This window comes from Ooceraea biroi, chromosome 14, assembly GCF_003672135.1.
Source record: "Ooceraea biroi isolate clonal line C1 chromosome 14, Obir_v5.4, whole genome shotgun sequence".
Taxonomy (NCBI): domain Eukaryota; kingdom Metazoa; phylum Arthropoda; class Insecta; order Hymenoptera; family Formicidae; genus Ooceraea; species Ooceraea biroi.
In genome coordinates this window covers 5,778,333-5,793,423 of record NC_039519.1, presented here as the reverse complement: position 1 = coordinate 5,793,423, position 15,091 = coordinate 5,778,333, and the positions used below count along the sequence as shown (strand labels likewise).

At 39.6% G+C, this 15,091-nt stretch overlaps 1 protein-coding gene across 4 annotated transcripts in view; it reads left to right on the top strand.

Moving 5' to 3' along the window:
- LOC105282445 (papilin) overlaps positions 1 to 15,091 on the top strand; it is a 152,885-nt gene that overhangs the window by 126,999 nt on the left and 10,795 nt on the right. For all 4 annotated transcript variants that reach the window (XM_011344400.3, XM_011344397.3, XM_011344396.3 and 1 more), the window contains exons 12-23: positions 19 to 198; positions 303 to 476; positions 1,628 to 1,810; positions 2,037 to 2,178; positions 3,744 to 3,850; positions 4,093 to 4,522; positions 9,696 to 10,148; positions 10,272 to 10,796; positions 10,912 to 11,248; positions 11,333 to 11,457; positions 12,436 to 12,645; positions 12,879 to 13,277. In XM_011344400.3, coding sequence (XP_011342702.2) covers positions 19 to 198; positions 303 to 476; positions 1,628 to 1,810; positions 2,037 to 2,178; positions 3,744 to 3,850; positions 4,093 to 4,522; positions 9,696 to 10,148; positions 10,272 to 10,796; positions 10,912 to 11,248; positions 11,333 to 11,457; positions 12,436 to 12,645; positions 12,879 to 13,277 — 3,265 coding nt within the window. The remainder of the gene's footprint in view (positions 1 to 18; positions 199 to 302; positions 477 to 1,627; positions 1,811 to 2,036; positions 2,179 to 3,743; positions 3,851 to 4,092; positions 4,523 to 9,695; positions 10,149 to 10,271; positions 10,797 to 10,911; positions 11,249 to 11,332; positions 11,458 to 12,435; positions 12,646 to 12,878; positions 13,278 to 15,091) is intronic.

Here is a 15,091-nt window from a genome sequence, read left to right as displayed (position 1 = left end):
AATAAATGCTTCTTCTAGTGCGATCATATATGTGGACCCGGTAAGCAAACCAGAGTAGTTACGTGCTACAGGAAAGTTGACGGCAAGATCCAAGTGCTGGAGGATGGGGCATGCGAAACAGCGGCGCCAGAACGCGAGAAAGATTGCGAACTGAGACCTTGCGCCGGTCTCGATTGGATCACTTCGGAATGGAGCGGAGTGAGTTTAATAATTGTTTGTTAAATAAAACATTATCGAACTCTGGCATAACTTAAGTGCAGGTTTACGTGAACGGATATAATTTGTGAATATTTTCTTGATAGTGCGAGGAGAAATGCGATCTCACGAAAGAAACAAGAACAGCGCAGTGTGCTACGCAGGATGGTACGGTTTATCTGGAAGACATGTGCGATGCGGGTAAGAAGCCACAGATGGAAAGGGAATGTGAGAAATCCAAGGATTGCGACTTCCAGTGGTTTGCTTCGCAATGGAGCGAGGTGAGCAAATTGATAATCTCATTTATTCTTTATTTTGAAACATACCCAGTAAGCAAAATGTGTGCAATCTGCCAGCAGATTGGCAACAGATTACTGCAGAAGTTGATAGCAGATTGGCATCCGTTATGTCCGCGTTAGGATAGTGATCTGCCAGCAGAGCCTGCTAACGGACTCTGACGGCAGATTGGCGGCAGAAACCGAGCAGGATCTGTTAACATTTGACGGCAGATTGACGGCAGATTGACGGCAGAAACCGAACAGAATCTGCAGCTTTTGGCCATTCATATTCACGATATATTAAAGCATGTGTTTACTTTTAACACACTGTAAATTGTTAAAAGAACGCATTTGTTTGTTTGTTAAATTAAAGTACATTTGGCTTGATGTGTCTTTCTGACAGTTCGTTGCATAATCTCTCTCTTATTGTTAATTTATTCTAATCCGAAGTCCGAATTTTGCTTTCGAACTTCAGATTGCTCGTGGCGTGCGTGAACTACATGGACGTTGTCCATGGGAGCCGCTGTGCCGCAAGTGCACAAATTTTCGGAAAAATTAATATTATCATGCCAAGGCCGTATATTAACTTATATAACTGTTAGGCTAAATCTTAACGTCGAGTAAGAACTCGACGTGTGCACCGCGTAGCGGTGCGGAGTGAAAACACATTCATAGCCGTGTAAATTTGAATACTGTCAAAAGCTGCAGATCCCGTTCGGTTTCTGCTGCCAATCTGCCGTTAGATTCCGCGCGCGCAGATCTTGCTCGGTTTCTGCTGCCAATCTGCCGTTAGATTCCGCGTGCGCAAATCTTGCTCGGTTTCTGTCGACAATCCGACTTCAAGCCATGTTTGCAGATTCTGCTCGGTTTCTGCCGCCAATCTGTTCTTAGATTTTGTGAGCAAGCTCTGTTACATTTCTGGCACCAATTTGTCGAATTAATCGTTAACAACAACTTCTGTACAAATTTGTTGTCTTTTGGCTGGCAATAGTTGATAGCAGATAGTTAGCACCATCTGCTTTCGGCAGACTTGGCTATCTGGGTATCTTCGTCTTCAAATAGATTGAATATAATGTTAGCTTAATCTCTCATTGAAATTAAACATTTTCGTCTTACTTATATTATTCTCATTACTGTTAATAATAATTTTGCAGTGTTCAGCAATATGCGGGTCTGGCGTCCAGACGCGCAAGGTATTCTGCGGTACTTTCAGCGATGATACTGTGAAGAAAGTTACGGACGATAACTGCGATCCTGAAAAGAAGTTCGAAGATAGTCAAAACTGCACCGCTAAGGAAGAGTGCAAAGGCGAATGGTTCGCAGGACCTTGGAGCAAGGTTTGCTTTTTTAGATATAATAAATTGACGTTGGCATTTTGTTTCGTGTTACGACCACGTTTATTTAAACTAATTTCTATGACAGTTATCTTAATCCGCTTTTATGTTCTCCATGGAGTTTAAGATTTAACATAGAGCTTATCCTTTTGTAATCACTGTGTTTATTAACGAAATCTCCTTAAAGTGCAATTAACGACGTTGTCAATCACGTCACAACGTGTTACAGTGTTCGCAGCCATGCGACGGCGGCGACATGACCCGTAAGGTGATTTGCATGAAGGATAACAAGACGGTATCTGTAAGCCAGTGTGACGCCGATACCATCATGTTCTCCACCGAAAAATGTAATGATGAACCTTGCGAAGAAGGTAAAGTTTAGCAGAGTTTAATAACGATCAAGTATCTATAAGCAAAGTATTTTAATACCACACTAAAATATTTGCAATAAGACTGAATTTTAGATAGAAAAATAACTTTTAATGTAATAATTTGGGGTAAAAGATTTCTATTTAACACTCATCTATAAAGATTTTTAAATGTGATGAATTAGATAAACTTTTTAAAATTTATTTATTTTTTGGCGTTATTTTACTTTTATCATTAAAGGTAACAATAGACAGATTAACATTTGCTTCAATGTAGCAGGCTACATATTGTGATGTCAACTCCTCTTTATTGTAGGCCGCGTGCATAAAATATTGAATATGTCTAGAACAGCAGGCGTGAAAATAATGAGGTTCGTGATATTAAACTCAAATGCCTCAGTATCTATCGCATTTTAGGCAGCAACGAACCACCTACCGTGAAAATAACATCATTTACTCTTTATAGCAAAGAAAATTAAGTTTCTTATGCGCTTTCGGAGTTTAGTCGATAAGGAATAAAAAGTGCGAGTGACATTTTTTACTACTATTTTATAAAAATTGTTTTACACATACATATAGAGGAAAGTCCCCGATTATGAGATACCATATCGATTTTGCCGAATGTAAGGAAATCTATAGGCAGAATTTAAAAATGTAATACGTTATCTTGAAGAGAATTTAATAAGCTTTAGGTTGGTAAAATGAAAAATCTAATTTAAATATTATTTTTTCCGAAAATTAAACAAATTTTGAAAAAAGAGCTTTACGCAGGATCGAGAAAGTGTGCTCCTAATATAAGATACTTCGAGAAATCGGTGTTAAAAGTGCAAAATACATCAGTATTGCAATTAAAATCTTTATTAGATAGTTTTATAAAAATACTGCTGCCACAGCCTTCGCCAAATCTTCACGATTCCACTGTCGACGCTTCCTCGTTTCTCTAACCTCCATAGTCAGATTCTATAAAAATTAAATACACAAAACTTCGTAATATAAATTCGTATTAACTTTTCTTTAACCTTAAGTAGTATTTTCTTTCTTTTTATTACACTACATAATCTTCATATTCGAGCAATAATTATCTCATATTAAGAGTACCCTGAATATCTCATTATACGAGCCACGCGCCTAGCGGTTCCGCGATCATGAAATCTAACCTCTACAATTAAGCAATTCAACAAATCGCGTATTTTCCTGTTACTATGATTCTACTCTATCATTGCATATTGAATTTATTGCAAACCATTTCCTTATTATGTAATAAACAAGGTTTAAAGACTTACCTCAAGTTCCTTTGACATGTTCACAATTTCACAAATCTTTTCTTGCAAAGGCTAAATGCAATAACGAACAATGAATTTTTCACTAAATACATTTTACACCAAGAGTAATAAGTTCATGGTGGAACTAACAAATGGTGCTCACTAGTTTAGCCCCATTATCTCATATTAGGAGCATATCCCATAATAGGGGATTCTCCTCTATATATTTTTTAAATATGGTTTATATGAATTTATCAAATTATTATTTAATATGTAAATTTGTTGTTTCATATGACACATTTTTAGGCCAGACACCGGCGGCTGAAGAACCGACAGATACAACAGTACCAGGAGAGGAAGAAGAATGCGAGGAGGAAGAGGAAGAGGAGGAAGAAGGCGCCGTTGCTGCAGGGGTAAGTGAAACTGGGTCGTGTCGCGCCTAATCAAATATCAGACGCGATTGAGTTACTTCGTAACTTCGTTTCATGTTGTTCCGCCTTTTCAAAGACCCATCTCGAACTCGAATCGAATCGATTCTACTTTACGTGTGAAACGATCCGGTAACGCGATTTTCCTTCTATTTCGCGTCCTTGTCCAAGATTGCGGACGGATAAGCGTAATGATTGCAGTATCAGAACATCTTTTCTCGTTTCAGGAACCGACAATAGGCAAACTAGTAGAACAAACGGAAGCAACGCCTTTGACGTCGCCGTTCAGTGACATTTATGACATGATGTTCAGCGATTCGACGAGAGGCGACATATCGCCTACTGATCTGGGTAGCGGTGAGGGCAGCGGCGATGAAGATTTTACCCTATTCAATACTGGCTTCTTCACTGGCGGTACCAGTGATGCCCACTCCACAACCGTCGAAGAGAGTGCGAGTCCGTTTAGCGGAGTTACAACGGAAGGCAAAAGCGGTACGACAGAGTTCGGCACAGAGGTGACTGAGTCCTCGGATATCACCGAAGAGACCGACATGACGATTGAAGGATCGGGGACTACCATCGACGAAGAATTTAGCACAAGTCCCGAGGAAGGATCCGGTGCGAGTGCATCCACGGAAGCGACCACGGAATCCGGCAGTACGTTCTCATATATTTGTTGCGACTTTCAAGAGAATCATTATTAAAACGATATAATATTCTAGAAAATATTTATAAGATTTAAGGGGGGAGCCTGCTTTAGAACGCTGAAAATAAGGTATATTTTACGAATTGTTTTTGGAGAAACTATACAGCGGATCATTATAAAACTTTGATGCATTTATTAGTACATGTTTAAAGATAAAAAAATTATTTTTGATTTGAATATATCGCTTGTAGAGGTCGTCCTGGAGAAATCTTAGTGCAGCCGCGTCGCCGGCATTGCAAATTGGTGAGCATTCTCCTGCCTCCAAATTTCGTCCAAACTGAAAAATTGAAATATGTTCTCGTTATTTATGAATTTCCATCGTCGATGAACCAAAGAGAGGAGAAAAAAGTTGAAAAGTGCCAAAATGGTGGAGCTTAGAACACAAAAGTACGATTTTTAGGCAAAGTTTTTGAACTTTTTCATGCAAAAATAATTGTTTAACTTAATGTTTTTATGAATATTAAAGGTTCATCGACGATGGGAATTCATAAATAACGAGAAAATATTTCAATTTTTCAGTTTGGATGAAATTTGGAGGCAGGAGAATGCTCACCAATTTACAATGCCGGCTGCACTAAGATGCCTCCAGGACGACCTCTACAGGCGATATATTCAAATCAAAAAATAATTTTTTTGTCTTTAAACATGTACTAATAAATGCATCAAAGTTTTATGCATTTATTAGTACATGTTTAAAGATAAAAAAATTATTTTTGATTTGAATATATCGCTTGTAGAGGTCGTCCTGGAGAAATCTTAGTGCAGCCGCGTCGCCGGCATTGCAAATTGGTGAGCATTCTCCTGCCTCCAAATTTCGTCCAAACTGAAAAATTGAAATATGTTCTCGTTATTTATGAATTCCCATCGTCGATGAACCAAAGAGAGAAGAAAAAAGTTGAAAAGTGCCACAATGGTGGAGCTTAGAACACAAAAGTACGATTTTTAGGCAAAGTTTTTGAACTTTTTCATGCAAAAATAATTGTTTAACTTAATGTTTTTATGAATATTAAAGGTTCATCGACGATGGGAATTCATAAATAACGAGAAAATATTTCAATTTTTCAGTTTGGATGAAATTTGGAGGCAGGAGAATGCTCACCAATTTACAACGCCGGCTGCACTAAGATGCCTCCAGGACGACCTCTACAGGCGATATATTCAAATCAAAAAATAATTTTTTTGTCTTTAAACATGTACTAATAAATGCATCAAAGTTTTATGCATTTATTAGTACATGTTTGAAGATAAAAAAATTATTTTTGATTTGAATATATCGCTTGTAGAGGTCGTCCTGGAGAAATCTTAGTGCAGCCGCGTCGCCGGCATTGCAAATTGGTGAGCATTCTCCTGCCTCCAAATTTCGTCCAAACTGAAAAATTGAAATATGTTCTCGTTATTTATGAATTTCCATCGTCGATGAACCAAAGAGAGGAGAAAAAAGTTGAAAAGTGCCAAAATGGTGGAGCTTAGAACACAAAAGTACGATTTTTAGGCAAAGTTTTTGAACTTTTTCATGCAAAAATAATTGTTTAACTTAATGTTTTTATGAATATTAAAGGTTCATCGACGATGGGAATTCATAAATAACGAGAAAATATTTCAATTTTTCAGTTTGGATGAAATTTGGAGGCAGGAGAATGCTCACCAATTTACAATGCCGGCTGCACTAATATGCCTCCAGGACGACCTCTACAGGCGATATATTCAAATCAAAAAATAATTTTTTTGTCTTTAAACATGTACTAATAAATGCATCAAAGTTTTATGCATTTATTAGTACATGTTTGAAGATAAAAAAAATTATTTTTGATTTGAATATATCGCTTGTAGAGGTCGTCCTGGAGAAATCTTAGTGCAGCCGCGTCGCCGGCATTGCAAATTGGTGAGCATTCTCCTGCCTCCAAATTTCGTCCAAACTGAAAAATTGAAATATGTTCTCGTTATTTATGAATTCCCATCGTCGATGAACCAAAGAGAGGAGAAAAAAGTTGAAAAGTGCCACAATGGTGGAGCTTAGAACACAAAAGTACGATTTTTAGGCAAAGTTTTTGAACTTTTTCATGTAAAAATAATTGTTTAACTTAATGTTTTTATGAATATTAAAGGTTCATCGACGATGGGAATTCATAAATAACGAGAAAATATTTCAATTTTTCAGTTTGGATGAAATTTGGAGGCAGGAGAATGCTCACCAATTTACAATGCCGGCTGCACTAAGATGCCTCCAGGACGACCTCTACAGGCGATATATTCAAATCAAAAAATAATTTTTTTATCTTTAAACATGTACTAATAAATGCATCAAAGTTTTATGCATTTATTAGTACATGTTTGAAGATAAAAAAAATTATTTTTGATTTGAATATATCGCTTGTAGAGGTCGTCCTGGAGAAATCTTAGTGCAGCCGCGTCGCCGGCATTGCAAATTGGTGAGCATTCTCCTGCCTCCAAATTTCGTCCAAACTGAAAAATTAAAATATGTTCTCGTTATTTATGAATTCCCATCGTCGATGAACCAAAGAGAGGAAAAAAAAGTTGAAAAGTGCCAAAATGGTGGAGCTTAGAACACAAAAGTACGATTTTTAGGCAAAGTTTTTGAACTTTTTCATGCAAAAATAATTGTTTAACTTAATGTTTTTATGAATATTAAAGGTTCATCGACGATGGGAATTCATAAATAACGAGAAAATATTTCAATTTTTCAGTTTGGATGAAATTTGGAGGCAGGAGAATGCTCACCAATTTACAACGCCGGCTGCACTAAGATGCCTCCAGGACGACCTCTACAGGCGATATATTCAAATCAAAAAATAATTTTTTTGTCTTTAAACATGTACTAATAAATGCATCAAAGTTTTATGCATTTATTAGTACATGTTTGAAGATAAAAAAATTATTTTTGATTTGAATATATCGCTTGTAGAGGTCGTCCTGGAGAAATCTTAGTGCAGCCGCGTCGCCGGCATTGCAAATTGGTGAGCATTCTCCTGCCTCCAAATTTCGTCCAAACTGAAAAATTGAAATATGTTCTCGTTATTTATGAATTTCCATCGTCGATGAACCAAAGAGAGGAGAAAAAAGTTGAAAAGTGCCAAAATGGTGGAGCTTAGAACACAAAAGTACGATTTTTAGGCAAAGTTTTTGAACTTTTTCATGCAAAAATAATTGTTTAACTTAATGTTTTTATGAATATTAAAGGTTCATCGACGATGGGAATTCATAAATAACGAGAAAATATTTCAATTTTTCAGTTTGGATGAAATTTGGAGGCAGGAGAATGCTCACCAATTTACAATGCCGGCTGCACTAATATGCCTCCAGGACGACCTCTACAGGCGATATATTCAAATCAAAAAATAATTTTTTTGTCTTTAAACATGTACTAATAAATGCATCAAAGTTTTATGCATTTATTAGTACATGTTTGAAGATAAAAAAAATTATTTTTGATTTGAATATATCGCTTGTAGAGGTCGTCCTGGAGAAATCTTAGTGCAGCCGCGTCGCCGGCATTGCAAATTGGTGAGCATTCTCCTGCCTCCAAATTTCGTCCAAACTGAAAAATTGAAATATGTTCTCGTTATTTATGAATTCCCATCGTCGATGAACCAAAGAGAGGAGAAAAAAGTTGAAAAGTGCCACAATGGTGGAGCTTAGAACACAAAAGTACGATTTTTAGGCAAAGTTTTTGAACTTTTTCATGTAAAAATAATTGTTTAACTTAATGTTTTTATGAATATTAAAGGTTCATCGACGATGGGAATTCATAAATAACGAGAAAATATTTCAATTTTTCAGTTTGGATGAAATTTGGAGGCAGGAGAATGCTCACCAATTTACAATGCCGGCTGCACTAAGATGCCTCCAGGACGACCTCTACAGGCGATATATTCAAATCAAAAAATAATTTTTTTATCTTTAAACATGTACTAATAAATGCATCAAAGTTTTATGCATTTATTAGTACATGTTTGAAGATAAAAAAAATTATTTTTGATTTGAATATATCGCTTGTAGAGGTCGTCCTGGAGAAATCTTAGTGCAGCCGCGTCGCCGGCATTGCAAATTGGTGAGCATTCTCCTGCCTCCAAATTTCGTCCAAACTGAAAAATTAAAATATGTTCTCGTTATTTATGAATTCCCATCGTCGATGAACCAAAGAGAGGAAAAAAAAGTTGAAAAGTGCCAAAATGGTGGAGCTTAGAACACAAAAGTACGATTTTTAGGCAAAGTTTTTGAACTTTTTCATGCAAAAATAATTGTTTAACTTAATGTTTTTATGAATATTAAAGGTTCATCGACGATGGGAATTCATAAATAACGAGAAAATATTTCAATTTTTCAGTTTGGATGAAATTTGGAGGCAGGAGAATGCTCACCAATTTACAACGCCGGCTGCACTAAGATGCCTCCAGGACGACCTCTACAGGCGACATATTCAAATAAAAAAAATTATTTTTTGATTTGAATATATCGCTTGCAGAGGTCGTCCTGGAGAAATCTTAGTGCAGCCGCGTCGCCGGCATTGCAAATTGGTGAGCATTCTCCTGCCTCCAAATTTCGTCCAAACTGAAAAATTGAAATATGTTCTCGTTATTTATGAATTCCCATCGTCGATGAACCAAAGAGAGGAGAAAAAAGTTGAGAAGTGCCAAAATAGTGGAGCTTAGAACACAAAAGTACGATTTTTAGACAAAGTTGTTGAACTTTTTCATGCAAAAATAATTGTTTAACTTAATGTTTTTATGAATATTAAAGGTTCATCGACGATGGGAATTCATAAATAACGAGAAAATATTTCAATTTTTCAGTTTGGATGAAATTTGGAGGCAGGAGAATGCTCACAATTTACAATGCCGGCTGCACTAAGATGCCTCCAGGACGACCTCTACAGGCGATATATTCAAATCAAAAAATAATTTTTTTATCTTTAAACATGTACTAATAAATGCATCAAAGTTTTATAATGATCCGCTGTATAGTTTCTCCAAAACAATTCGTAAAATTATACCTTATTTTCAACGTTCTAAAGCAGGCTCCCCCCTTAAGATGCATTTATCTATGTTACTCAGGGCGCCTCGCAAACATCAACGCTGTTGCCTCATGCATCTGCTATCTGTTTAGGTACTGAATCAGAAACGACAAAACAGTCGACGGATTCTTCCGATACCGCTGCCAGCGAAACCACCGAATCAACTGCCAGTAAAAATTCGATATCGACGACAACCGGATCCAGCGACGCTACGACTCGATCGAGCGACATGACGACGGATCCAAGCGACGAGACGACCGATCCGACCGAAACGACTGACGACGTTACTACCGGTTCTGCGGAAACGACAATGTCTTCCATGTCCGTATCGACGGAATCTACCGAAACGGAGACTACGGATACCACCAACACGGTGACAACAGATACGACGGAGACTCAGACTACCGATCCCACAGAATCCACGGGGACAACTGAATCCACGGAATCTCCGCCGAGTACATCTTCTTCGGAGACGGAGACCACAGTTACGGAAACAACAGAGACGACTGGAAGCGATGAAACCACTGAATCTAGCGATACGTCCGGTGAGAAATCGCACAAGTATTTTTTCTAACGCTATTTTAATATTTTTATCATATTCATAAATATTACACATTTTTATTATTATTATTATCTGAAGACTTATGACATGATATGATGTTTTACAGAGACAACTATGGTGATGTCGACCACAATGGTCTCGCAGATGACCAATTTGGAAGTACTCGAACCCAATGCCGAAACTGGTTCGGAGGAAAAAATTATCGTCGATGACTCGAACGAAAGTACACTAATTATTAGCACAGAAACGAGCTCAACGAGTGAGACTGAAATCAGCAGCAGTGAAATATCTGAGACAACCGAAACGGGTCGGACCACAGAATCAGAAGAGACAACTGAGTCCGGATTGACCACTGAATCGGTCAAAATGACGGAATCGGGTGCGACAACTGAATTCGGGGAAACTACCGAGTCAGGACAGACGACCGAATCCGGCGAAACTACCCTGGCAGTCTCTACGGAATCCGGAGAAACCACCGAGTCGGGTGCAACAACTCTGTCGGGCGAAACGACCGAATCGTCCGCCACGACGTCTTCCCTCGAAGAGACGACGGTGTCCGGCGAGACTACCGTGACGGAAGTTACATCTTCTACTGTCAGCGGAGAAACCGATCTCACAGAAAAGACTCACAGTAAGCGATCAGCTTAATACTTGCTTCAGCTGAGCAGTACAAGTGTTAAAATATTAGAATTACTTGTTTTGATGCGTGAAGAGTTTTCGGTTTACTAATATCGATACATTTACAGTCTCGGAGATCTGGACGACCAGTTTCCCGGAGCTGACAACGCAGAAGCGACAATGCAAACCGAGGAAAAGCTGCAAAAAGACGCCATTTGGATGCTGCTACGACGGCATCACTGCCGCTCAGGGACCGTTCGGTCAAGGGTGCCCAACGCCGCAAACGTGCAACGAGACGCGCTACGGATGCTGCCCTGACGGTGTGTCACCGGCCACTGGAAAGAAGAACAAGGGTTGTCCCGACTCTCACTGTAACGAGTCGCTCTTCGGCTGCTGTCCCGACGGTGTCACTACAGCGCAAGGCAATGATTACGAGGGATGCAAGAAACCATGCGTCGACACCGAGTCAGTTTTCGTATTTCTGTGAATTAAATTCATTAAACGATGTTTTTATGGAATATAATTAATTGCTTGTAATTTAATTTATAGATTCGGATGCTGCCCTGACAATGAGACTACGGCTAGCGGAAAGAATTATCTGGGATGTTGTAATGTTACCGAATTCGGTTGCTGTCCAGACGGTATTAAAATCGCTCCTGGTCCCGATGGCGAAGGTATTTGTTTCATATTTATATGCGCGCTATAAAATATTTGGTAACTATTTAGTTTAACGGAGCAACCTCGGATGACCTTGACCTTGACATATATTATAGAGGTCACCCTCCTGAGTGACCTTCAAAAGATTTTAGCCGTCGCTCATTGTTTATTAAAAAGTTATTAACAAAAGAAGTTTAATGATTTTGCACGAATTTTCAACTGTCCACGCGAAGCAAGTACTTGAGTTTGACATATATTACAAAAGTCACCTTCCCGAATAACCCGCACTAGGTTTCACCCGTCGCTCGTTGTTTGTTAAAAAGTTATTAACAAAAAGGTTTAATGAATAGAGCATAATTTTACGATATCATATACGTTTATGAAAGAGTATATTTGATGGAATTTTACCTTTAAATCAGAAATAGGTTTGGGTTAGGTTATATTTTCCGAAACTGGAGCCCCGGACACATACTCTCGTTTTCAGCCCGCTTCGCGGGAGGGCAGGGGGGAGGGGCTTTGCCCCTCCCCTCGCCGGAGCCGGTGTTACAGATTTCACCGTACAGAGTTTGATCACCTGGTACACGGCACAGATTCTGGCGGGGGGGGGGAGGGGCGAAGCCCCTTCCGCCCGCCCTCCCGCGAAGCGGCCTGAAAAACGAGCGTATATGTGTCTGGGGCTCCAGTTTCGGAAAATATAACCTAACCAGGTTAGATTAGATTAGGTTAGGTTAAATCACTTTCCTTCCTTCGTTCATATTCGTCGTTTATGTCTTTCAATATTCAAAATAACTACTATATTTTCGAAACTTCTTTTGTTAATAACTTTTTAATAAACAATGAACGACGGCTAAAACCTTTTGAAGGTCACTCAGGAGGGTGACCGTGACAACATATGTCAAGGTCAAGGTCATTCGAGGTTGCTCCGTTAATCTAAATAAGTACCAAATATTTTTATTATGCTTACTTTTATTAACCGTTACACGCGATATACTAAGGTTGCGAGGAAGAAGCCACTTCCGTAACGTCAGAGTACGAAACAACGACGCAACCAATTTCACACGAAGACTGCGCGAACACCACGTACGGCTGCTGCCCTGACGGCGTTACCATTGCGAACGGCACGAACTTCGCGGGTTGCGGCGTTATTAATACCGAAAATTGCACCGCGTCTTACTTTGGATGCTGTCCCGACGAGGTTTCCGCAGGTATGCACATTACATTGCCGTTCATTAATTCTTCCAAATTAAAATCATCATCAATAATTGACCGAACCGGAAAAACTCCGTATCTATTCAACCGATCGATTTTGGACACATTTTAACATATTGGATTGTAATATATTCATTATTGAAAACGCTAAACAAATGAGATGAACATATTACAATCCAACATTTACGTGGGCATCTCATTTTCAACGCTCACGATTCTGTGTCTGCAGCTCTCGGACCGGACAACTACGGCTGCCGCATGCCTTGCCACGACAGTGCTTATGGATGCTGCGAAGATGGAGTGACGCCGACACACGGGCCGAACAACGAGGGCTGCTGCCTAGCGACCCCGTACAAATGCTGCCCGGATAACATCCTGCCAGCGCGTGGACCAAACTTCTACGGCTGCGGCTGCCAATACACGAGATTTGGCTGTTGCCCGGATAATTCGACAGCGGCACGCGGTCGGAACAACGAGGGCTGCGGCTGTAAATACACTCCTCACGGTTGCTGTCCGAACCGGTTCACGCCTGCCACCGGACCCAATTTCGAGGGATGCCCGTGTTACACTTATCAATTCGGATGCTGCCCCGACGGTGTCACCATTGCCAAGGGTTCCCGTGGTCAAGGTAATTGTAAAAACGTAATATTACGTGCTTGTATTAGGGGTGTGATTTAGTTTTGAGGGTTTTTTTGCTCAAAAACGCATGTATTTAAATATGATAATGAATGAATACCTTAATCCAAATATTTTCCTTCGTTTTCTATAACTTTTTCCCATCTTTCTGGCAAGAGATGGATTCCACCGCGATAAAATCACTCTTCTTTTCAGTTGATCCATTCGTCAACGAATTTTCGCACTTCTTCCAAATTATGAAAGTGTGTATCCTCTAAAGCGTGTTGCATCGACCGGAACAAATAATAATCGCATGGAGCAATGTCTGGAGAATATGCGGGTGCGGTAAGACTTCCCATTCGAGCTCTAATAGTGTTTGTTTCAATAATAACGCAACGTGAGGTCGAGCGTTGTCACGAAGAAGAATCACTTTCCGTCGTTTACTCGCAATTGGTGGTCGTTTTTGGTCCAATGCTTACTTCAACTTGTACAATTGGTGTCGATAACGATCAGCCGTGACAGTCTCGTGCGGATTTAACAGCTCATAGTACACTATCCCACCAAATACAGAGCATTACTTTTGAACCGTGAATATTGCGTCTCGGAGTGGATGTTGATGGTTCGCCTGGATCCACCCATGATTTTCTGCGTTTCGGATTATCAAAATAGATCCACTTTTCATCCCCAGTAACAATCCGAGACAAAAGACTCTTCTTTTCAGTTGATCCATTCGTCGACGAATTTTCGCACTTCTTCCAAATTATCAAAGTGTGTATCCTCTAAAGCGTGTTGCATCGACCGGAACAAATAATAATCGCATGGAGCAATGTCCGGAGAATACGCGGGTGCGGTAAGACTTCCCATTCGAGCTCTAATAGTGTTTGTTTCAATAATAACGCAACGTGAGGTCGAGCGTTGTCACGAAGAAGAATCACTTTCCGTCGTTTACTCGCAATTGGTGGTCGTTTTTGGTCCAATGCTTGCTTCAACTTGTACAATTGGTGTCGATAACGATCAGCCGTGACAGTCTCGTGCGGATTTAACAGCTCATAGTACACTATCCCACCAAATACAGAGCATTACTTTTGAACCGTCAATATTGCGTCTCGGAGTGGATGTTGATGGTTCGCCTGGATCCACCCATGATTTTCTGCGTTTCGGATTATCAAAATAGATCCACTTTTCATCCCCAGTAACAATCCGAGACAAAAGACTCTTCTTTTCAGTTGATCCATTCGTCGACGAATTTTCGCACTTCTTCCAAATTATGAAAGTGTGTATCCTCTAAAGCGTGTTGCATCGACCGGAACAAATAATAATCGCATGGAGCAATGTCCGAAGAATACGCGGGGTGCGGTAACACTTCCCATTCGAGCTCTAATAGTGTTTGTTTCACTGATAACGCAACGTGAGGTCGAGCGTTGTCACGAAGAAGAATCACTTTCCGTCGTTTACTCGCAATTGGTGGTCGTTTTTGGTCCAATGCTTGCTTCAACTTGTACAATTGGTGTCGATAACGATCAGCCGTGACAGTCTCGTGCGGATTTAACAGCTCATAGTACACTATCCCACCAAATACAGAGCATTACTTTTGAACCGTGAATATTGCGTCTCGGAGTGGATGTTGATGGTTCGCCTGGATCCACCCATGATTTTCTGCGTTTCGGATTATCAAAATAGATCCACTTTTCATCCCCAGTAACAATCCGAGACAAAAGACTCTTCTTTTCAGTTGATCCATTCGTCGACGAATTTTCGCACTTCTTCCAAATTATGAAAGTGTGTATCCTCTAAAGCGTGTTGCATCCACCGGAACAAATAATAATC